The sequence below is a fragment of the Schistocerca serialis genome, chromosome 7 (assembly GCF_023864345.2).
Source record: "Schistocerca serialis cubense isolate TAMUIC-IGC-003099 chromosome 7, iqSchSeri2.2, whole genome shotgun sequence".
Classification (NCBI taxonomy): domain Eukaryota; kingdom Metazoa; phylum Arthropoda; class Insecta; order Orthoptera; family Acrididae; genus Schistocerca; species Schistocerca serialis.
In genome coordinates, this window is record NC_064644.1 from 170143285 (window position 1) to 170167978 (window position 24694).

General features: G+C 42.6%; 1 protein-coding gene across 2 annotated transcripts in view; it reads left to right on the forward strand.

The window, feature by feature from the left end:
* LOC126412742 (uncharacterized) overlaps positions 1–24694 on the forward strand; it is a 117304-nt gene that overhangs the window by 65202 nt on the left and 27408 nt on the right. Inside the window, exon 3 of one of the 2 annotated variants that reach the window (XM_050082479.1) lies at positions 24185–24651. In XM_050082479.1, coding sequence (XP_049938436.1) covers positions 24185–24651 — 467 coding nt within the window. The remainder of the gene's footprint in view (positions 1–24184; positions 24652–24694) is intronic. The other variant, XM_050082480.1, reaches the window with a different exon arrangement.

A 24694-nucleotide genomic window follows, 5' to 3' on the forward strand; every position in this document is an offset into this window, starting at 1 on the left:
AGAAATCGGTTACGGAGTTCGTCAATGAACCGCGTTATCTTTAGTGTGACTCGTGTTTTGTTCACAGCTACCTTCCTTGCACCTACGTTTGTGCACTATTTTTTCTCACATATATAAATGACCTTCCATCAAACGCGTAATCAACAGATATTTTTTCAGATGATACTAGTATTTTAATCAATCCAAGCAAACGTACAGCAACAAACTAAACAGTGAATAATGTATCATAAGGTATTATTGCGTTGTTTTCTGCAAATGGACTGTCTCACTTTCACATACACAATACATATTCAGTTCTCCACGCTTAATTAGTCCCAAATTATCTTTTTTTTCTTTTTTTTGGCGAGTGAGGTGGCGTTGTGGTTAGCACACTGGGCTCGGATTCGGGCGGACGACGGTTCAAACGCCCGTCCGGCCATCCAGATTTAGGTTTTCCATGATTTCCTTAAATCGTTTCAAGCAAATCCCGGGACGCTTCCTTTGAAAGGCCACGGCCGATTCCCTTTCCTATCCTTGACACAATCAGAGCTTTTCCTCCACCTCTAATGACCTTGATTTCCATAGGACATTAAACCAGGTCTTCCTTCCTTCCTTCCGAATTACCTTTAACAGTGCCAATGAGTCCACTAGCTTTGGGTCGTGGACGGGACGAAGTCATAATCTTAAATATTTTTAAAATTCGCTCGATTGTGGAGGATATGCTCCAACCATGTGGAAAGAAAGCAACTGTTTCACGTCCTTCTTCCTGTGCTTCGGGGGATGGTGCACACTCCAAGGCACAGCAGTAGGTTCTACCGATCTTCTTCGCCATCTCCATCTTCACTCCTAGAGGTGCTTTGTCGGGTGATCCACAGAGGTCTTTGCAATGGTGGGACTTGTCACGTAAGCACACCCACGTAACAACATCTTTAGATTCCATAAATTTTCGATATGCGTAGCAGCTGTAATATAAAAAGGCCTGCCCTTGGTGTTTGTAACAACTTCCAAACTGATAGCGACACTAGAACACCGTTTATCTGGCGCGCTACACGTTAGTGTGTCGTGATACACGTCAGGTGTGTAGCGAGATTTTGAATGTCTTCTAATCTTACGCGCATGAAATATATAGATCCCATGATGTTTACAAACAAATGCCAGAGAGAACTGCATTAACTAATTATTTAATATGAAATAAAATAAGCCGCGCGGCATTAGCCGAGCGGTCTAGGGCGCTGCAGTCATGGACTGTGCGGCTGGTCCCGGCGGATGTTCGAGTCCTCCCTTGGGCATGGGTGTCTCTGTTTGTCCTTAGGATAATTTAGGTTAAGTAATGTGTAAGCTTAGGGACTGATGACCTTAGGAGTTAAGTCCTATAAGATTTCACACACACAAAGAAAATAATCTGATTTTTATTTCTTTGAAACTTGTGTGAAAGTTCATGGTGCAAGGGTAAAGAAGAGGGTAAGTTTGGGAGAGCTGAACCACTTTTGTCCTTCAGCATAAAATTTGTGTGTTTTTCAACTTTTTTGACTTCTGACAGCATGTTCGTATAGAGTGTCACATAAATTTAAGTATAATATACAGGGTGAGTCTCTAAGTACTGCCACCAAGAATAACTCCGAAAGTATGATTAGAGCTGAAAAGTTTCTGGAACAAAAGTTGCATGGGACAACGAGGGCAATAATATGACGTTGGTTTTTTGTTGCAAGGTGGGGTCCCTTGAGAGATATGAACTTTGTTTTTTTTTTTAAATGGGATGCTATAGTTTGGCACTTATTTTCTGATAGCGGCTTTCGAGACGAATCCAATGATGAGTAACAGTAAGGTCTTTGAAGGTCAACGGAGGTCAAAAAGGTGGCATGAACGTCCATTTACAGAAGGTGTTCGAATTGATGACCATTGCTATCAATGCAGTGCTCCAATCTTCTTATTGTCGACTGAGTGTTATTCCTTATCACTTCGGCACTTATCGAAGCATATGCTCTGACAATTCACTCTCGAATATCTTCAGGTGTAGTTGGAACGACTTTATAAATAATGTCTTTTACGAATCCCCTCAATAAAAAATCCAGACGTGTCAAGTCTGGCGAACGAGCCGGCCACGACACATCTCCTCCGCGTCCAATCCAACGATTTGGGAATTGTCTCTGCAAATGATTTCTAGACATCAGCGAAACTTGTACCGGACACCCATCGTGTTGATACCACAATCTGTTCCTTGTTTCTAAAGATATTTCTTCCAATAACAGACCTAATATTTCCTACCATTAAGATTTCCTGCGATGAAATAGGGGCCTGTAATTCTGTCCTCCAGAATCACTCACCATACATTCGCCGACTACGGGTTTTGGTGTGCAACTTGCTGCAGCCAACATGGATTTTCAGTTGCCCAATAACGCATGTTACGCATGTTGGTTTGGCATAAGAGCCAACGCCGTGTTACTAGAGGAGGCCGAAATGCACGCGTTTTAGCTCACGCAGGCTGGCGTGAGGAGGGAAGAGCTATACTGACGTGAGGTCTGGAACATGACAAGGAATTAGAATTCAGAAAGCGGACGTAAGTAGTTTGATACTTAACTTAAATCCATTAATGATGAACGTCGCTCTTGACGGTACATGATTCACAATACTGTCTGTTCAGAATTCATTCTAATTACTGAATATGGCGCCTTGCTAGGTCGTAGCAAATGACGTAGCTGAAGGCTATGCTAAACTATCGTCTCGGCAAATGAGAGCGTAAGTAGACAGTGGACCATCACTAGCAAGTCGGCTGTACAAATGGGGCGAGTGCTAGGGAGTCTCTCTAGACTAGACCTGCCGTGTGGCGGCGCTCGGTCTGCAATCACTGATAGTGGCGACACGCGGGTCCGATGTACACTAATGGACTGCGGCCGATTTATAGGCTATCACCTAGCAAGTGTGGTGTCTGGCGGTGACACCACAACGCAAATTAACATTTCCATGGTTCATGAATGTAGTCTCGTCAGTAAATAAAATCAAATTAATAAATATGTCATCCCTCTGAATCTGAAGTTGAGCCCATCGGCAGAATTCAATGCGACGCATACAATCCGTATCAGTTAATTCTTGGTGGAGACTGATACGGTAAGGATGATATTTATGGCGATGCAGAACATGAACAACATAACTCTGTCTCATGCTAGATTCCCTTGCGATTTCATCTACATCTACGTGATTACTCTACAACTCACAATAAAGTGCCTGGCAGAGGTTTCAATGAACCACCTTCAAGCTGTCTCTCTACCGTTCCACTCTAGAACAGCGCGCGGGAAAAACGAGCACTTAAATTTTTCTGTGCGAGCCCTGATTTCTCTTATTTTATCGTGATAAACATGTCTCCGTATGTAGGTGGGTGCCAACAAAATGTTTCCGCAGTCGGAGGGGAAAACTGGTGATTGAAATTTCATGAGAAGATCCCGTCGCTACGATAAACGCCTTTGTTTTAATGATTGCCATTCCAATTCACGTATCATGTCTGTGGCACTATCTCCCCTATTTCGCGATAAAACAAAACGAGCCGCCCTTCTCTGAATTTTTTCGATGTCATCCGTCAGTCCCACCTGATGCGGATGCCACACCGCACAGCAATACTCCAGAATATGGCGGACAAATGTAGTGTAAGCAGTCTCTTTAGTAGATCTGTTGCACATTCTAAGTGTTCTGCCAATGAATTACAGTCTTTGATTTGCTCTACCCACAACATTATCTACGTGATCGATCCAATTTAGGTTATTTGTAAATGTAATTGTAAACTATTTAGTTGAATTTACAGTCTTCAGATTTGTGTGACTTATCGCGTAATCCAAATTTAGCTGATTTCTTTTAGTATTCATACGAATAACTTCACACTTTTCTTTATTCAGGGTCAACTGCCAATTTTCGCACCACTCAGATATCGTATCTAAAGCATTTTACAATTCGTTTTGGTCATCTGATGACTTTACATGACGGTAAATGACAGCATCGTCTGCAAATAATCTAAGAGGGCTACTCAGATTGCCTCCCTTGGGGAACGCCGGATATTACTTCTGTTTTACTCGACGACTTTCTGTTTATTACTACGAACTGCGACCTTTCTGACAGGAAATCACGAATCCAGTCGTATAACTGATGCGATTTTCCAAAGGCAAACAGTTTGGTTAGAAGTCGCTTGTGAGGAAGGGTGTCGAAAGCCTTCTGGAAATCTAAAAATATAAAATGAATTTGACATCCCCTGTCGAAAGCACTCATTACTTCATGAGTATAAAGAGCTAGTTGTCTTTCGCAAGAACGATGTTTCCTGAATCCGTGCTGACTATGTGTCAATAAATCGTTTCCCTCGAGGTGGCTCTGAGCACTATGGGACTTAACATCTATGGTCATCAGTCCCCTAGAACTTAGAACTACTTAAACCTAACTAACCTAAGGACAGCACACAACACCCAGCCATCACGAGGCAGAGAAAATCCCTGACCCCGCCGGGAATCGAACCCGGGAACCCGGGCGTGGGAAACGAGAACGCTACCGCACGACCACGAGATGCGGGCTTTCCCTCGAGGTAATTCATAATGTTCGAACACAGTATATGTTCCAAAACCTTACTGCAAATCGACGTTTGTGATATGGGCCTGTAATTCAGCGGATTACTCGTTTCCCTTTTTGGGTATTGGTGTGACTTGAGCAATTTTCCAGTGTTTAGGTACGGGACTTCCTGTAAGCGAGCAGTTTTATATAATTACTAAATATGGAGCTATTGCGTCAGCATACGCTGAAAGGAACCTGACTGGTATACAATCTGAACCGGAATCCTTGCCTTTATTAAGTGATTTAAGCTGCTTTGCTACACCGAGGATATATACTTCTATGTTTCTCATCTTGGCAGTTGTTCTTGATTGGAATTCAGGAATATTTACTTCGTCTTCTTTGGTGAACGACTATCGGAAAACTGTGTTTAATAACTCTGCTTTAGTGGCACTGTCATCAGTGACTTCACCGCTGTTATCGCGCAGTGAAGGTATTGACTGCGTCTTTCAACTGGTGTGCTTTATATATGACCAGAATCCTTTTGGGTTTTCTGCCAGATTCCGAGACAGGGTTTCGTTGTGGAAATGATTAAAAGCATCTCGCACTGATGCACGCTCTATATTTCGAACTTCTGCAAACCTTTGCCAGCCTTGGGGATTTTGCGTTCTTTTAAATATGGCAAGCTTTTCTCGCTGCTTCTGCAACAGCGATCTGACCCCTTTTGTGTACCATGGGGGATCAGTACCAATATTTATTAATTTATGTGGTACATATCTCTCAACTGATGTCGATACTACTTCTTTGAACTCATTCCACATATTTTCTACGCTTATGTGATCAGATCGGAAGGAGTGAAGATGATGGTCTCTCAAAAAGGCGTTAAGAGCATTTTTATCAGCTTTTTAAATAGATGTACTTTGCGTTTTTTTTTAAGGTGGTGGGTGTTTAGATATTCAGCCTAGCAGCAACTGCTTTGTGATCGCTAATCCCTGTATTCGTCATGATACTCCCTATTTGTCCAGGATTATTTGTTGCTAAGAGGTCAAGTATGCTTTCGCAACCATTTACGCTTCGAGTGGGCTCATGAACTATTTGTTCAAAACAATTTTCTGAGAAAGCATTGAGTACAATTCCAGATGACGTTTTATGCCTGCAGCCTGCTTTAAACGTATAAATTTTCCAGCATATCGAGGGCAGATAGAAGTCACCATCGACTATAATTGTATGAGAGGGGTACCTATTTAAAATGAGACTCAAGTTTTCTTTGAACTGTTCAGCAACTATATATTCCGAATCGGGGAGTAGGTAAAAACGATCCAATTAATAATTTAGTCTGACTATCAAGTATAGCCTCTACCCATATTATTTCGCAGGAAATATCTAATTCAGTTTCACTACAAAGCAAACTACCTCAGACAGCAATAAATACTCCACCACAAACTGTATTTAATCTATCCTTTCTGAAAACTGTTAGGAAGTTTGAAAAAAATTCGGCTGAACTTATTTTCGGCTTTAGCCAGCTCTCCGTACCTACACTACTGGCCATTAAAATTGCTACACCAAGAAGAAATGCAGATGATAAACGGATATTCATTGGACAAATTGAAACGTCCCCTTTGAACAATTATACACGACTGTCCTTAAACTGATACACAATATTTTTTTTAGCGCAACGCAATCTGACTTTCAAAAATCCCTACAAAAGAATGGTCCTGACTAACATTAAACTATACCTTTCACAAATCACTTACCTCACAAAAATCTTCGCTGCTCAAGCTACTGCAATACAGCGAGCGCCACTACTGCCAGCTAAATAAAAGATTCAAACTATGGAAGGCACTAACTACTGATAGGGATAGTTAGCAAATGAAAGATATTAATAGAGAACAAACAATGTATTTACCTTGATATCATCATATATAAATATAGCAGTTCATGACAAATTTCGAAACTCCGCGATCTCTCTCCCCACATCCACCACTGCTGGCGGCTCACCTCCAACTGCGCAATGCTACGCGCTGTTCACAGCCAGCTGCCTAACACTACAATGGCGAGTATTACAACAATGCAAAGCAGCCACAGACTGCACACAGCACAGCCAGTGATTTTCATACAGAGGTGGCGTTACCAATAAAAAAACCTAAACAGCCTATTTACATAGAGAAAACATAAACAGCCTACTTACAAAATATATTATACTAGAACTCACATTTTCACGTAATTTGGGTGCATAGATCCTGAGAAGTCAGTACCCAGAACAACCGCCTCTGGCCGTAATAACGGCGTTGATACGCCTGGGCATTGAGTCAAATAGAGCTTGGTACAGCTGCCCATGCAGCTGCAACACGATACCACAGTTCATCAAGAGTAGTGACGCGTATTGTGACGAGCCAGTTGCTAGGCCACCATTAACCAGACGTTTTCAATTGGTGAGAGATCTGGAGAATGTGCTGGCCAGGGCAGCAGTCGAACATTTTCTGTATCCAGGAAGGCCCGTGCAGGACCTGCAACAGGCGATCGTGCATTATCATGCTGAAATGTAGGTTTTCGCAGGGATAGAATGAAGGGTCGTAACACATCTGAAATGTAACGTCCACTGTTCAAAGTGCCGTCAATGCTAACAAGAGGTGACCGGGACGTGTAATCAATGGCACCCCACACCATCACGCCTGGTGATACGCCAGTATGGCGATGACGAATACACGCTTCCAATGTGCGTTCACCGCGATGTCACCAAACACGGATGCGACCGTCATGATGCTGTAAACAGAACCTGGATTCATCCGAAAAAATGACGTTTTGCCATTCGTGCACCCAGGTTCGTCGTCGAGTACACCATCGCAGGCGCTCCTGTCTGTGATGCAACGTCAAGGGTAACCGCAGCAATGGTCTCCGAGGTCATAGTCCATGCTGCTGCAAACGTCGTCGAACTGTTCGTGCAGATGGTTGTTGTCTTGCAAACGTCTCCATCTGTTGACTCAGGGATCGAGACGTGGCTGCACGATCCGTTACAGCCATGTGGATAAGATGCCTGTCATCTCGACTGCTAGTGATACGAGGCCGTTGGGATCCAGCACGGCGTTCCGTATTACCCCTCCTGAACCCACCGATTCCATATTCTGCTAACAGTCATTGGCTCTCGACCAACGCTAGCAGCAATGTCGCGATACGATAAACCGCAATCGCGACAGGCTACAATCCGATCTTTATCAAAGTCGGAAAAGTGATGATACACATTTCTCCTCCTTACACGAGGCATCACAACAACGTTTCACCAGGCAACGCCGGTCAACTGCTGTATGTTTATGAGAAATCGGTTGGAAATTTTCCTCATGTCAGCACGCTGTAGGTGTCGCCACCGGCGCCGACCTTGTGTGGATGCTCTGAAAAGCTAATCATTTGCATAAAACAGCATCGTCTTCCTGTCGGTTAAATTGCGCGTCTGTAGCACGTCATCTTCGTGATGTAGCAATTTTAATGGCCAGTAGTGTAAAAACACTGCATCAGTATTTCGTAAAATAACCTTTAATATTAAAATTATGTGACTATACGATAAAACTTTCTGTCTTGCCAAAACAGAGAATTTGATTTTTCTTCAGAACTAACACAAAAATAACAGTAACACTTCTGCACCGCATTTGTTCACACATTAAAGAGTTTCTCACAAGCAGCAGGCGCTGCTCGCTAGAGTCGCATTTGTGAAGTACGATACAGCTCCGTCTCACCCAATACGCTACATAAAAATGTTTATTAGCTACGACATTAATCGATGCCAGTGGTCACTATACCATACTGTGACTGTGTCCTCAACTTGATGAAAAGGATCCTTTCATAGAGCAGGGTTATTAATTATTAAATGCGCAGCCGCGCAACACTTGACCAGCGCAGACGCATCTATCTGTGTTAACTACGCGGGAGTGACCTCTCAAGTCACTTAAGCAGCCAAAACGTATACAGGTTGCGTCAAAAAAATGTATACACACTTTGAAGCGTCGTAGAAAATTTATTTCCAGTTCTACAACGTTAAATTTCTGGAAATGGAAAGCTTAAAGTCCAACTGGAAAAATAAATGTACTTTGCAAATGTGATTAATGTTCAAACTCGTGGCCTTCATCATCAATACATTTCTGAGTACGAGTCACCACTGATTCCGTACATCGTACCAAAGTGTCCAATGAGATTTCTGCGCACACCGCCTGAATCTCATTCTAAAGTGTGTCGAGGTTACGTGGTTTACGTTTGTACACCTCATCTTTTACTGTGCCCCATAAGAGGAAATCCAGCGGCGTGAGGTTTTGAGAGCGTGCGGGAAACTCTATTGGTCTCCTGTGTCCTATCCACTGGCCTATCACATTGTGATCCAGGTATGCTCGTACATCCCTATGATAGTGCGGCGGGGCACCATCTTGTTGGAAATATAACTCATCATTACCGTATAATGCACTAATGGCAGGGAATATGGAGTCAGCAAGCATTGTTAGGTACGTTTCTCCAGTAACAGTACCTTCAAAGAGGAAAGGCCCAATGAGTCCCCTTGCAGACAAACCACACCACAAATTTACACCAGGCTAATTCGCAGCCTTTTCAACTGTAATGTGAGGATTATCTTCAGCCCAGTACACACAATTGTGCCTATTGACAGTTCCATTGAGTTTGAATTGGGCTTCATCTGACCAAATTATGCTACCCATAAATCCCAGTTCACGTCACACCATCTCCTTAACCCATTCGCAAAATTCTAACCTTCGATCTGGATCGTCGTCACTTAGCTGTTGCACCAGCCTTGGAATGTACACACGAAACTTGCCTTTCTTCAGAATGCGTAGCACACTACTAGTACTTACATTACTCTCACGTGCCACTTGCCTTGAAGATTTTTGAAGCGAACGCTGAAACAGTTCCAAGACCGCAGTTGTGGAATCAACACTCGTAGCTGTACGAGGTCGCCCTGATCGACCTTTTATGCACATCACACACTGTTCCATGAAATTCGAATTTGTCTCATAGACGTGTAATTGATAACCTTGAAGGTGGTTCTGTACCATACTCACTTCTTCACTGTCTTCGAACCGCAGCTACATTCTCAAACTTCCAGTACCACTAAATTATCTGCTTCCACGCTTCAAAGCTTAAACGCACGTCCGCCATGTTGCAGTTACTTCCTTGCCACTGCTGCCACCTGCTGAAGAAACATAACGTTACTTTCTCACAGATATTTAACCTTGTAGAACGGGAAATAAATTGTCTATGACGGATCAAAGTGTGTATACATTTTTTTATGCACCCTGTATATCCGTATTAATCAGGCGGGAGCGACGGCTGAAGGCAATTAGCTGTGTGTAGCTTTAACTTTACTACTCGCAGCCGCTATGGCGTTACATATTGTTATGCAGCGTAAAGCGTCCGCAAGTCTCTGGTGTCCGCAAGTCACGGCGTCACCTTCTAGCCAATGACGAGCCTCGCTTCATGGGGTTATTTGAGTGTTTAGAATGGTGGGTCGTGACTGATTGGCTCCCCAATAGTGGCTGCTTCTACGCTACTAGCTACAAACAACTTTCTGAGGAGGGAAACCACAGCTCAGAGACAATTGAAAAATCAAGAACTATGTGGTGTTTCCAAAAGCCACATAGCTGTATGAAGGTGCTTTATTCGCAGCTTCCGGTTTCACGTCAGTATAGACGCATCTTCAGGTTTATCTGGAAAAAATATATAAATGACAGTGTGAAACATTTGAAATAGTAGAAATACAAAGCCACAGTGTTGACATTCGGCAAGAATCAATGACGAGTATTCCCAATGTAGATGGACAATTACGGAGTCCCAGCTTTCTGGAAGTTAATCACGTTAAAAACCAAACCACAACGGTGAGTTGTCATAATAAAACTGAATATGCCAAAAACCCAAAAAGATGCTTGTAAAAATGTACACAGCGTGACCGCTGAGTGGGCCAGGTCAAGTAGAAGAGGGACAAAAATTAATAATAAATGGAACATTACTGTGAACAGGGACAAAATGCCTAAAAGTAACTAACACTTAGGAAAGTATTATAAGTACACGGAGGATATCAACCTGGTAACCTACGAGGGTCACTCCAAAAGAAAAACACACTCTATTTTTGTAAAAATACTGTTTTCATTCGGCATGTGTGAAAGTTTTACAGTGTGTAGATACATCCTTCCCGCTTGTTTTCAAACTTAGTTCAACCTGTTCCCGGGAGTGCGCTGTCACAGCATATCTTCAAGATGACTGCTACACTTGACGATCGTCCGAACGAACGTGCTGTCATAGATTTCCTGTGCTGTGAAAACGAGACGGTCGGGAACATCCACAAGAGGTTGAAAAAGGTGTATGGAGATGCTGCTGTCCATCGCAGTACAGTTAGTCGGTGGGAAAGCAGGTTATGTGATGAAAGCGGCCACAGCAATATTGAGGATTGTTCTCGCAGCGGCTGGTCTCGTGCTGCACACACTCCAGACAATGTGCAGAGAGTTAACGAATTGGTGACTGCTGACAGAGGCATCACAGTTAACGAATTGTCGTGCTACGTTGGGATATGGGAAGGAAGTGTTTGCAGAATACTGAAAGTGTTGGTGTTAAAAAAGGTTTGTGCCACGTGGGTTCCCAGGATGTTGACGGTGGCTCACAAAGAAACAAGAAAAACGGTATGCAGCGAACTTTTGGAACAGTACGAGAATGGTGGAGATGAATTTCTTGGAAGAATTGTGACAGGTGATGAAACATGGCTCCATCATTTTTCACTAGAGATGAAGAGGCAATCAATGGAGTGGCATCATGCAAATTCTCCCAAGAAAAAAATTCAAAACCACACTTTCTGCTGGAAAAGTTATGGCTACGGTGTTTTTCGATTCTGAAGGACTCTTGCTTGTGGAAATCATGCCAAGTGGAATCACCATAAATTCTGATGCATATGTGACGACACTGAAGAAACTTCAAGCTCGACTGAGTCGTGTTCGACCACATCGGCAAAAGCAAGATGTTTTGCTGTTGCACGACAATGCACGGCCACATGACAGTCAAAAAACCATGGAAGCGATCACAAAACCCGGATGGACAACACTGAAACACCCACCTTACAGTCCTGACCTGGCTTGGTGTGACTGTCATCTCTTTGGGAAACTGAAAGACTTTCTTTGTGAACAAGGTTTGAAGATGATGACTCCCTTGTGCACGCTGCCAAACAGTGTCTCCAACAGGTTGGTCCAGAATTTTACCATGTGGGTATACAGGCGCTGGTTCCAAGATTGCGTAAGGCAGTTGAGAGGGATGGAAATTATGTGGAGAAATGAAAATATTGTTCCTAAAGGATGTACCTACACACTGTAAAGCTTTCAAACATGTAGAATAAAAGATGGATTTTTTTAAAAAAAATACTGTGCATTTCTTTTGGAGTGACCCTCGTATATTTTATATTTCCTCCATTCTAGACGTTTTGATTCCATACTGGAGTATTATTTTTGGGATAATCTTTCCCGACTTCTCATAATACTTTTCTTAGACGTTAGCTGTTTTTAAGCATTTTGTCCCTGTTCACAGTAATGTTTTATTCATTAATAGTTTTTCCCTTGCCTTTTTCTCGACCTGGCTCATTCAGCAGTCATGCTAAGTACATTTTTAAAATAATCTCTTGGAGGTTCTGAATTTTCATTAGTTAAAACTTCCGGGCTGAGAGGCCGTGGTCGATCTGTAAAACTTCTTTTTCCAGACGTTTTGTTGCCAACTACGGCAACATCTTCTGAGGTGAGTCAACGACTGGCTGCCAGGCCGTGGAGGTCCCGTTTATGTAGAGCTCATAGAGGGCACCACCACACGTCGCATGGGGCTGACTGTAAGTCTGTCTCTGTCTAAAGTCATTATCCTCGATTGAAGGTAATCGATTGTCACATCGTTGGTACAAAGTCGACCGCCATATCTTGTCTAACTTTAAGCCTTCTTCTTTTCTGTTTAAATTATTGTGGTGTTTCTGAATCTCTATAGCTTCCTTATACGTATGTGCATGATAATGCTATGTCCTGGCTAGTACGCTCGTGTCACTAAATTTTATTTCATGATCACCCTCTTTAAAAACAGGTTCCGCTACAGCTGATTTGTCGGCATGTCCTAGTCGACAATTTCTTTTATGTTCGGTTAAGCGGGTATACACAGTTCTTTTTGTTGTTCCAATATAAACCTTCCCACAACTATACGGAATTTTATTACGATAACCACCATTGTGGTTTGACTTTTAACGTAGATAACTTCCCTAAAGCTGGGACTCCATAATTGTCCATCTACATTATGGAACTGTAACCATTGAGAGCACTCGTCATTGGTTCTTGCTAAATGCCATCACTATGGTTTCGTATTTCTACAGTTTCAAAAATTTCACACCGTCATTTGTATTTTTTACAGTTAAACCTGAAGATGGGTCTATACGTGAAACCAGTGGCTGCGACTAATGCGGCTTTTGGGAGCGCCTCGTCGTTCTTAACTTTTTAATTGTTGTAATTTTTATGATAATTTGAATGGTTATTGGGATTGAGTATTGTCATTGTTATTCAAACGTTACTAGGAATCGCCTGTGGCCGGTGGCGAATTGGATGCTTCTCTTGTTTCGAGAGAGCCGCGTGGGTGGCTTTCGGTTTGCACCAGGTTGCCGGATGCTTGCTCAGTGGTTTAGAGAGTTCCCCATGCGTATACTGTGCCAGCGTTCTGAGTCTTTGAGTCTCCAGTTCGTTACATACCGTGTGTGGCTTTTCGATGGACGCTTTGTTCAACCACTTAGGAAGACTTGATGCTACGCTTGTATAGTGTCGGCATTCTTACCCAGAGTGCTTTCCCAGTCGTTGAATATCGGAAGTCTCAAAGCCAGCTCTGGCTTTTAGTAATTCTGCCCGCGGCATTACTGAGAATGCTATTCATGCATCTACTCATCGAATAGTACAAGTCTTAAGTATTAGTAATGATACTCCTTTGGGATCTCTCCAAGGCCTTCGATTGTGTAGATCGTGGTATTCTCTAAGAAAAACTCAAGTTTTATGGAGTTGATGGTCTTACACACAGTCACTCTTAATCAAACTTGACAAACAGAATGCAAAAGGTTGCGCTGAATAACCGAGACAATGTTGGAAAGACAGAAAATTTTAGTGAGTGGGATACAATCGCGAAGGGAGTCCCACTTGATTCAATTTTCAGTCCACTCCTATTCCTTATATATGTGAATGACTTTCCACTTAACATTCAACAAGCAAAATTGATACCTTGTACAAACTATATTAGTGTAATAATAAATACCATCAGAGAGAAAGCAACAGCGGAATTAGCAAATGAAATTCTCCAAAGAATTATGAAATGGTTCTCTGAAGATGGACTCTCCCTAAATTTTGAAAGAACATACTACATTCAGTTCTGTACGTTACAGTCATACCTACAACTGATCAAGCAGATGTCAGTAAGCAGGGTAGAAAGCTTCAAATTTTTCTTTGTTCATATTGATGGAAACGTGATCGGGAAGAAGCATATTACTGAGTTTCTCAAAAAATTAAGTTCAGTTACTTTTGGTCTTCGTATGATTGCTAATCTTGGAAACAAGCGTATCAACCACCTGACATGTTTTGCATATTTCCACTCAATAATGTCGGACGGAATAACTTCTTGTGGTAGCTCATCACTTAGGAAGAAAGTATTGCTTGCACAAAATCGAGCAATAAGAATAATATGTGCTGTTCACCCACTGATGTCATGTGTGTACCTCTTCAAGCAGCTTTTTATTTTAATTGCGCCGTCACAATATATATTTTTGCTAATGAAATTCGTCATAAATAATACATCACAATTTGAGAAGAACAGTGATGTATGCACCTACAACAGATGAGGGAAAAATGACTTTTATTACCTATTGTTAAAGCTGCCAGTGGTTCAGGGAGGAGTTCAATTTGCAGCAATAAAATTTTTTGATCATTTGCCCAGTAACATAAAATGTTTGACGAGTGACGAAGCAAGTTTTAAATCTAATTTAAAATTATGTCTTCTCGAAAACTTCTTCTATCATATTCCATGACGAAGTTCTGCTTGTAAACTGGCAACGATTAAAAAAAAGGCCCTGTTTTTAATTGTTGTTGCATGAGAAGCAATAAAATCATAATATGTTCACTAATGTTAACAGTAATCATGTATACAAGTCCTGTAAACTGTCTCGTTCCACATAATTTCGATAAAAGAATCGTTCAAATGATCTATGTAACTAACTAACTGAACTACCATTTCATCACCACTCTCTTGTATTGGATGACACACTGGAGATGCCGCTTTCTAAATATAGAATACTCGTTCAGTTTTAAATTTAACGGATGTTTGTTGGCATTAAGTCAAAGCTCATTACTTGCTATTTAATGTAGGCCCCATTTATTTACGAAAAGTACAGGGTGATTCAAAAAGAATACCACAACTTTAAAAATGTGTACTTAATGAAAGAAACATAATATAACCTTCTGTTATACATCATTACAAAGAGAATTTAAAGAGGTTTTTTTCCACTCAAAAACAAGTTCAGAGATGTTCAATATGGCCCCCTCTAGACACTCGAGCAATATCAACCCGATACTCCAACTCGTTCCACACTCTCTGTAGCATATCAGGCGTAACAGTTTGGATAGCTGCTGTTATTTCTCGTTACAAATCATCAATGGTGGCTGGGAGAGGTGGCCGAAACACCATATCCTTAACATACCCCCATAAGAAAAAATCGCAGGGGGTAAGATCGGGCTTCTTGGAGGCCAGTGATGAAGTGCTCTGTCACGGGCTGCCCATTCTCTGTAAACTGTTTATACCAACGTTTAACACACCACCTATCGGGAGGTTTAACACCATACTTCGTTCGAAATGCACGCTGAACAACTGTCGTCGATTCACTTCTGCCGTATTCAATAACACAAAAAACTTTCTGTTGAGCGGTCGCCGTCTTAGCATCAACTGACGCTGACGCCTAGTCAACAGCGCCTCAAGCGAACAAATGTACAACTAAATGAAACTTTATAGCTCCCTTAATACGCCGACAGACAGTGCTTAGCTCTGCCTTTTGTCGTTGCAGAGTTTTAAATTCCTAAAGTTGTGGTATTCTTTTCGAATCACCCTGTAATATCGTCGAAGTGGCGCCCATCATTTCGGATGCACAATTCAAGTCTCTTCTCCAAATCTCCATCACACGGACCAATGTCACTGCAGGGATGGCAGCAATTTCTTGAATGACTGCGTTCTTCAGTTGGTACAAATTTCGCTGTTTGCGGTTACGAACACGACTCTAGAGGTAACGCTAACGCTGTGAAGTCTGTTTGGAAATTTGGGAGGCCAAGGAACATTGCCAAAACGTCAGATAATCTGTCTAGGAAACGAGTTTCGAAGAACTGCCGCTGAAGCGTTAGTAATGTGTGATGTAGCACCATCCTGCTGGCGCCAAACATCTTTGAAAGGGATTCTTCGTCTTCTCAGACATGATTTCAAGAACGTTTCAAGCATATGAATATATAGAGCCGAATTAACGGTGACTGTGGCCTCATTTTGTTCTAAAATAGATGGTTCAGTAATGGTAAAAGAGCAAGAGCACACCGGACTGAATTTTTATGTGTGTAAAGGACGCTGGTGAGAAAGATGTGAATGCTCAGGAGCCCAATAACGCTGGCTCTTTTTACTGACGGTCACATTTAAAGGAAAATGAGCTTCATCTCTCATCAATAAAATCACATTATCACTCTAAATCACTTGCATTTTGCAAGAAAAGTCTCCGCGTATAGCAAAATCAGTTGGCTTCAGTTGTTGCACATTAAGAAGTGTGTATGGATGGAATTTTAACGTGCGAAAATGCAAAATTCTTCTAACCAACTCACAATTAATTGCTAGCTACCAACCTGGCCTGCTGACTGTAACTACCCTTGCCATTGCAACATTTCCTGGCATCGTTACACTGCGTCTTGGCCCTGCTCGCTTCTTATCCATTATTTTCTCAGTTGTTCGGAAATGATCCACTCATCTGAGGATTATGTTACGACTCGTAAAACTCCGTGTCCGCCGAAATTGAACTGTACACAAAACACTCACTGTGTAGCCGTAACAGACTCAACTCGTCTGTCTTCCGTGTGTCACCATGTATATGGCATAATGCCAGAACCCCATCTCAATACGAGTGTAAAGCGCACGAGCTTTGAGTTCCCTCTGAAGAGAAATTCAACTTTTGATAGTTGTATACTAGGCTCCTGCCGGCCTGCCCAGTTCCTGGCAAAGGACAAGATTGTGTCCTTTTCGCCGTTTACACACAGGATACTGTTCCAAAAGTTGCACTAGGTGCCTACGTTGCGCTGTTTAAACGCCGTATCCAGCTGACATTGCTAAAGTATATGAAGAACTTTCGCGCCGCATATACTAGCCAGCTCTGCATTATACGAGGGCTATTCATAAATTAACCTCCGACTGGCTGTTTAAAAAAAGAGGAAGCCGATAAACTGACGGAAAAAATCCCAACACCAAGAAATCTTTAATGCTTAGTAATGAAATTTTGGTAATGTGTTTGTCTTGGTAACGTACGACGGTCACTCCAAAATAAATCCACACTTTTTTTTTAAAAAAATCCATCTTTTATTCTACATGTTTGAAAGCTTTACAGTGTGTAGATACATCCATTAGCAACATTTTTTTTCATTTCTCTACATAATTTCCATCCCTCTCAAATGCCTTACGCAATCTTGGAACCAGCGCCGCACGGTAAAATTGTGGACCAACCTGTTGGCGCCACTGTTTGGCAGCGTGCACAAGGGAATCATCACCTTCAAACCTTGTTCCACGAAGAGAGTCTTTCAGTTTCTCAAAGAGATAATAGTCACATCAAGCCAGGTCAGAACTGTAAGGTGGGTGTTTCAGTGTTGTCCATCCGAGTTTTGTGATCGCTTCCATGGTTTTTGACTGACATGTGGCCGTGCATTGTCGTGCAACAGCAAAACATCTTGCTTTTGCCGATGTGGTCGAACACGACTCAGCGGAGCTTGAAGTTTCTTCAGTGTCGTCACATATGCATCAGTATTTATAGTGGTTGCACTTGGCATGATGAGCACAAGAAAGAGTCCTCGGAATCGAATAACACTGTAGCCATAACTTTTCCAGCAGAAGGTGTGGTTTTCAATTTTTTTTCTTGGGTGAATTTGCATGATGCTGCTCCATTGATTGCCTCTTCATCTCTCGTGAAAAATGATGGAGCCATATTTCATCACCTGTCACAATTCTTCCAAGAAATTCATCTCCACCATTCTCATACTGTTCCAAAAGTTCGCTGCATACCGTTTTTCTTGTTTCTTTGTGAGCCACTGTCAACAACCTGGGAACCCACATGGAACAAACCTTTTTTAGTTCCAACACTTCCAGTATTCTGCAAACACTTCCTTTCCCTACCCCAACGAAGCGTGACAGTTCGTTCACTGTGATGTGTCTGTCAGCAGTCACCAATTCGTTAACTCTCTGCACATTGTCTGGAGTGTGTGCAGTACGAGGCCTGCCGCTGCGAGGACAATCCTCAATGTTGCCGTACCCTCATTCATCACGTAACCTGCTTGCCCACCGACTAACTGTACTGCGATGGACAGCAGCATCTCCATACACCTTTTTCAACCTCTTGTTGATGTTTCCCACTGTCTCGTTTTTACAGCAGAGGAATTCTATGACAGCACGTTGCTTCTGACGAACGTCAAGTATAGCAGCCATCTTGAAGACATGCTGTGACGGTGTCACAGCACGTTGCTTCTGACGAACGTCAAGTATAGCAGCCATCTTGAAGACATGTTGTGACGGTGTCACTCAGGGGAACAGGTTGAACTAAGTTTGAAAACAAGCGGGAAGGATGTATCTACACACTGTAAAACTTTCACACATGCAAAATAAAAACAGTATTTTTACAAAAATAGTGTGCATTTCTTTTGGAGTGACCCTCGTATGTAAGTGATTCAGACTGCAAGTTCGCAGGTTAATGTACGCTCGAGAAGTGTCACTGCAAACGTGAAATGCTGGTTCAAACTGGTGTAACCCCAGAACGTTGAATGAAGGCATGCAAACGTGCGTGCATCGTGTCGTACATGTGCCGGATGTTAGTTTGTTGGGGGAGGGGGGGGGGGGGGGGAAAGTTCCATATCTGTTGCAGTTTGTCGGTCAATACAGGGACGTTGAATGCTGGTTGTGGAGAACGCTGGAACTCTCGATCGCTCGTGTCCCATACGTGCTCCATTATCTGGTGATCGAGCAGGCCAAGGCAACATGTCGACACGCCGTGGATCATGTTGGGTTATAACTGCAGAATGTTGGCGAGCGTTATCCTGTTGGAAAACACACCCTGTAATTTGTGCATGAATGGCGGTACAACAGATCATGTCACCAGACTGATGTAAAAAATTTACATTTAGGGTGCGTGGGATAACCAGGAGAATGCTCCTGCTCTCATATGAAATCGCATCTCAGACCGTAACTCCAGTGTAAGTCCAGTGCGTTGTCACACAGACAGGTTGGTTGCAAGCCTTACCAACTACGTTCTTTCTAACCAACACACGGCCATCACTGGTACCGAGACAGAACCAGTTTTTATCAGAAAACACAACACACCTCCATCCTACCCTCCAGTGAGCCCTCACTTGACAACAAACCGCAAATGGCGGTGGTTCATGTTCAGTGCGGGTCGAACTGCTGCAGCAGACACAGTGACGCAACCACAGCCACGTGCCGAACACGATGGCCTTTCCTCTGAGTAGTGTCACGTGCACAGAGCATATGCTGTGTCGTCACGTGGCCGTCCGGAGCCTGGACTACTAGCGGCCATACGCTCCGTGACCACCGCTGCCCGCTGTGGTGTACAGTGGCTTCACTTCTATCAAGTCGGTGAGCTGATGTTAATGGCCCCTCTGTCGCCTTAAAGGCATTCTTGATTGACGTCACCTCACCGTGTCCAATCTCAGAGTTAAATAACCCACACGACCATTGCAGCATTTATTTAAAGCAAACCTGGTGGCTGCTATCGCCATTCCTATGCGATGGCGCGAAATTTGAATAGAAGTCATCTTTCACATGTAGAAAAACACCTACCAACTATCGTTTATTACCCACAACTTCTTCTTCGTGTAGGGATTTTTTTTTCCGTCTGAGTATTTTTAGCGTCCCGTACCTCGATCGGTGAAAACAAAGTTGCGGCCATTTATATCAGATATTTAAATATTCGCAAACTAACCCATCAAAACGTATAGGCTACTTGCCGTTGGAATAATCAAGGAATTTGGCAAGAAATAAGGTTTCACATTACAAGTAACGGAAAAAAATCCGAAAATTATTTTTTTTAATTGTATCATACATTGATAATTTTTTTTTTTTGTCATTTGTTATCAGATTGCCTGTCCGTCCGCCTGTTAAGATACCTTTTTCTGAGGAACATGTAGACGTATGATTCATAACTTATTTCGGTTCCTAAGGTCTATGGCCCTTGGCGGTGTAAGAGACTTAACATTCTAAGCCAAAACAAAAGATATGGCCATGGCCAAACATTTGTCGGGCCATTTAGTTCCATAATTCCCCTCAACCAATAAATCAATAATACATCTGTCGAACAGTGATGGGTACTTGTTTGGCCATTGATCAAAGAATGGTGCCGCCTGATGACAGCATCGTTGAGCTCACAGATATCCTTCGTTCGCTCCGCAATATGGTGTCACCCATTGTCTTGAAGGAGAATGATTCCTTCGGTACTCATTCCGCTCCATTTGTTTTGGACTGACTTCTGCAGGTTTCTCACGAAAAACCTTTGACTTCACAGTATTCTCTCGGAATAATCTCAGGAAGTTTGTTATCAGAATTCCTTTACGGTACCAAAAAACTGTGTGAGCGACGTGTGGGTACTATTCTGTCATTTTGCGCAACGGATTAATCTGAGATGTACCCTTTACCCTGTGGCTCCTGCAAGATGCAATTTCCACCCCCACACTACTACAGAAGTCAGACAGACGCTCCTAACGTTCTAAAGAGAAATGCCTGAAAAACTTCCAGCAATAAATATCTTCTGGAGTCGTCCGCTGTAAGGAAATGACACAAAAATTCACAAAATTTCGTACACAACTTGTGGGATACTTGGGTACTGGAGTAGTGCTAGTTAGTGAAAAAAAATGAAACTAACGAAAGTTATTATTTATTTTGCAAAAATTCTGAGCAGTCACAATGGCACTTTTAGTTATGAATTGAACAAGTTATATCCTGTTTTTTTTTTCGGAATGTGAAGCTACCTCTCAAGGATAGGATGTGCTAATAAAATTTCTATACAAAGTTTAAGATGGTTGTTGACTTGGCAGAATGGCTGAGAGGCACGCCTACTCAACATGAATAATTATCCTTTAGAAAGTTGCTAGGTACGGTCGAGGCTGTTGTATGTGAAATGCAGTGAAGTGTACGGTTGTGGAGGAAATATGGGGCTCGCAATAGCTGTAGCGCACAATACCGTAAGCTGCGATGACTGCTGTCTGCGCCGCTCGCTATTGACAAATAAGATAACTCTCGTTCTATCTGGATTGACCTTCGCCAATCAAACTCTCCCTACGCCTTGATGAAGTCAAGGACTCCTATTCGCCCCTAGTCTAACTATTGGGGTGGTACACTGGTCAGATAACCAGTCCACTGCGATGCCATTCAAAAATTCGCTCGCAGGCGTTAACTACAACTCTGTCCATTCACACCACACAATAAGTGTGGCGGCCAACACAGTGAACAACGCTTAATCGCAAGGACTCAGTATAGAGTTAATGCCTCCGAGCGTACACGCTCTCGTTACGTGTTCTCGCTCCAAGAGCGACAACGGAACGGCCCCTCTCAACGCCAGACGTGAAGGGGTATATCCTTCGGTCTCTTCCATTACTCCTTCAGCTCAAGGCGTCAGGAATATCGTATGCCAATCAGCATTGCTCTTCTAAAACGGGAGAATGACGTTTCGCTTAAGGCGACCAGTGCGGAAATCTGTAGCATCGGCGTTTGCTGTCTCCCTGCGAAAACCTCTGAAACTGCATGCTATGTTTGTAAAGAATGCGTAGGCTGGGCACTCCCACGCAATGTAGGGGAATTTGCTTTTAAGCCGAACACGGGGTCGTTCTCCCTTTCACTTGGGCAAACGCTGTCTGCTCTATGGCCGATCACTGGCCGACGTAGATAGGTTGACTCCAGGGGGGCGCAGAAAGCTATGCGCAGAAAGCAACGTGTTTTCTCAGTTGTGCGCATGACGTCACGGTGGAAACAGCTGTGCCAAACAGTATACAGTTCGAATTGTGTGTGATTGTTTTTCTTGTGTTGTTTTGTGTTTGAAGGAGTATTTTGATTGAATTCTTTCTTCTGAGGTACTCAGTCAACAGCGGAAACATTCGGAATTCGGGAGTGTTAACAGTTTTTGCTGTAACTGATATTTGATTCGGAACTGAAATAGTTAGCGATAGTGGACAGCGGAATCAACATTGTGTTCGCCAGCTCTATAGTTTATGGTTCGTCCTGTGAAATTCGTATTGGAGAATCTACAAGTGAGTGAGAAAATTAATTTTTACAATGCCAGGCTGTGCTGTAACGGGCTGTTTTTCCTACAACTGGAGCACGAAGGGAACTGACGTAATGTATCACAGTTTCCCGCGTAATGAAACATTACAAAATCCATGGTTGTCGAAATGTTGAGGGAAAGACAATGTAAATGTTGCGCATGCAAGAATATGTTCTCGCCATTTCGCAGAAACAGATTACTTAAGGGATTTACAGTCTGAATTGCTTAATTTGCCCCGAAAAAGAATGCTCAAGCCAGATGCAGTTCCTTCGCGCAATTTGCCGTGCAGTAGTGCGACTGTCAATGTGTCACCCGCAACAGAAGACAGAACCAAACGGTATAAGAAACGAGAACTGCATAAGAAATCTCTGGAAAATCTGGAAAAACTGTCACCAAATAAGAAACATCATAATAAGAGCACATGTACAGATGACAGGTTTTTTTTTGAGACACAGATAAAGTTACTTTGATGAATACTATAGCGGCTTTAGAAAGAAGGAATGCTGTTCTTACAAACAAGTGTGTGCAACTTCGAGCTCTTAAGTAAATTCATTTCAATGCGATTAAATGAATAGTTTCTGATTTATTTGAGCCGAGGTTTCGAATTTCAAGTGTGTGTCAGTGTGGTTGTGATCTGACATTTTACCGATGTGTGAGGCATAAGCTGCGAAAGAATATAACTCATCAGTTTTAACTGTAACATTTTAGCAGCAGAAAAGCAGTTTAGACATCTCATTTCTGGTATAAACAAAATCTTCCGCCAAAAACTTGACGTAAACGCGCATGCCGTGTCGTCTGCTTGTGAGCGCTTGCTTCCACGCTGACGTCACTAGGCCAGCCAATGGCAGAGCAGGGCGCTTACTGCCCAACCTTGTTATTTAGTAACCTTGGTTGACTCGTCCTCTGAAGGGACCGGCCTCCTGGCCTGTGGTTTGCCTCTCCCAAACTAAAAGCTTTTGTGATCGCCGTGTCTCGAATGTGTGTGTGTACGCCAGACTCGAGTATTTTAACCTCGTTGCGCACTTGCGATTTACTTGTTATGTGCATATCGTTTACACGAATTCATACAACATTGACTTTATCTTATCGAGTTTGGGTTCGAATGAAGCGTCTTGATGAGCGGAATATGATTGTGAGGGCGGAATATGTAAGCAATGAAGGCCAGGAGACCACGACGTCTTACATACCTCCCTCCTTCTGACAAAATTTTTGTCTGGGGTTTGTCAATGCCAAGGGAAACATTGACAAAGTCACGCAAAAATTGTTCTTTTAGATTTTCCAATAAACTTTTCTCAGCCATTCTTAACAAATTTTTCTAATGATTTCTTTTATGTCTTTGTTTATTTGAGTAATCTGACTATCAATTCTGGCGGTCCCTTCTTCCATCTGGTTTTAACCTGTTGGATCTGTGTCTTAATAGCCTGATTATCCTGTTTCAATTCCTGATACTGTTCTGTCATCTATGTATTCTGTTTTGTTATCTGTGTATTGATATCCTGATTCTGTTTCGTCATACTAGCGTTCATTTTTTGTAACATCTCCATGATCGCGTCCTGTCCTGTAACACTACCTTCTGCTGAACTATGTATTCTCGATCTATTGTTTTCTGCTCGGTCAGTTGCACTAGTTCATCAGTCACATCTAAATGTCTTCCTCGACCAGTTTTGTCTTATGCAACTGTGCGACCAACCTCGAATTTTCTGCACGCCTCCCTCACAACAGCATCATTCGTAACCGCTCCTTGCACATGACTCAATCGATAATGAATCTCGGAGGCATTGACTACTTCTGCCGCAGGAAGTAAATGACAGTACGTATCTGGAAACTGGCAGGGCAAGCAATAACGCCGTCCATTTTAATCACTAGCAGTTTACGCACTGATGAACGCCACAGAGAACGGACTGATAAACATGACTTTCAAACTCTTCTTTTCCAGCCATGCGAATGCTACGAATTTATAAGTCGGAGATTACTCTCTGAATAGCCCCCGTAAGAAATCTTATGCTTTTTGCTGCTTCTAGTGTACAGTGAGTGTATTCTCAGTATCCTTGATTGCTCTGCTTCATTATTAATTAAGAAATGTCCTTCCTTCTTTTTTTACAGGCTGAAATATATTGACGAATATATCATCTATTCCAACAAGAAACTGAAGCGGCTGGTCCTGAATGACAATCCAGAACTGCAGCTGGTTCCTATTCGTAGTGAGTCGTTGACAGACCTCTACCTGCAGAACTCTGGACTCAGCAGCTTCGACCCACAACTGCTGCAGCATCTTCCGGATAGGGGAAATCTGTATATCACCGCCAGGGACAAACTGCACTGTTCTCAGGAAACTAAGAACATCCGCATCCACTACCCAGGTTTCAAAGCGTACTGCAACGCCAAAACAAACGCCACTGAAAACAGCACTACCACCACCACTGAAAACAAAGCACCCTCAAATGCCAACTCTTCTACAATCTTGTACATATTACTTGCTGTAGTACTTGTCGCAATTCCGGCAGTTATATTTGTAGTTAAACGGCGGACTACCTACAACCGACTGGACCTGGGAACCGAAGAAGCAGGAGGTATCCATCGCGTACCCCACTTATATAATAAAAAACTCCAAAT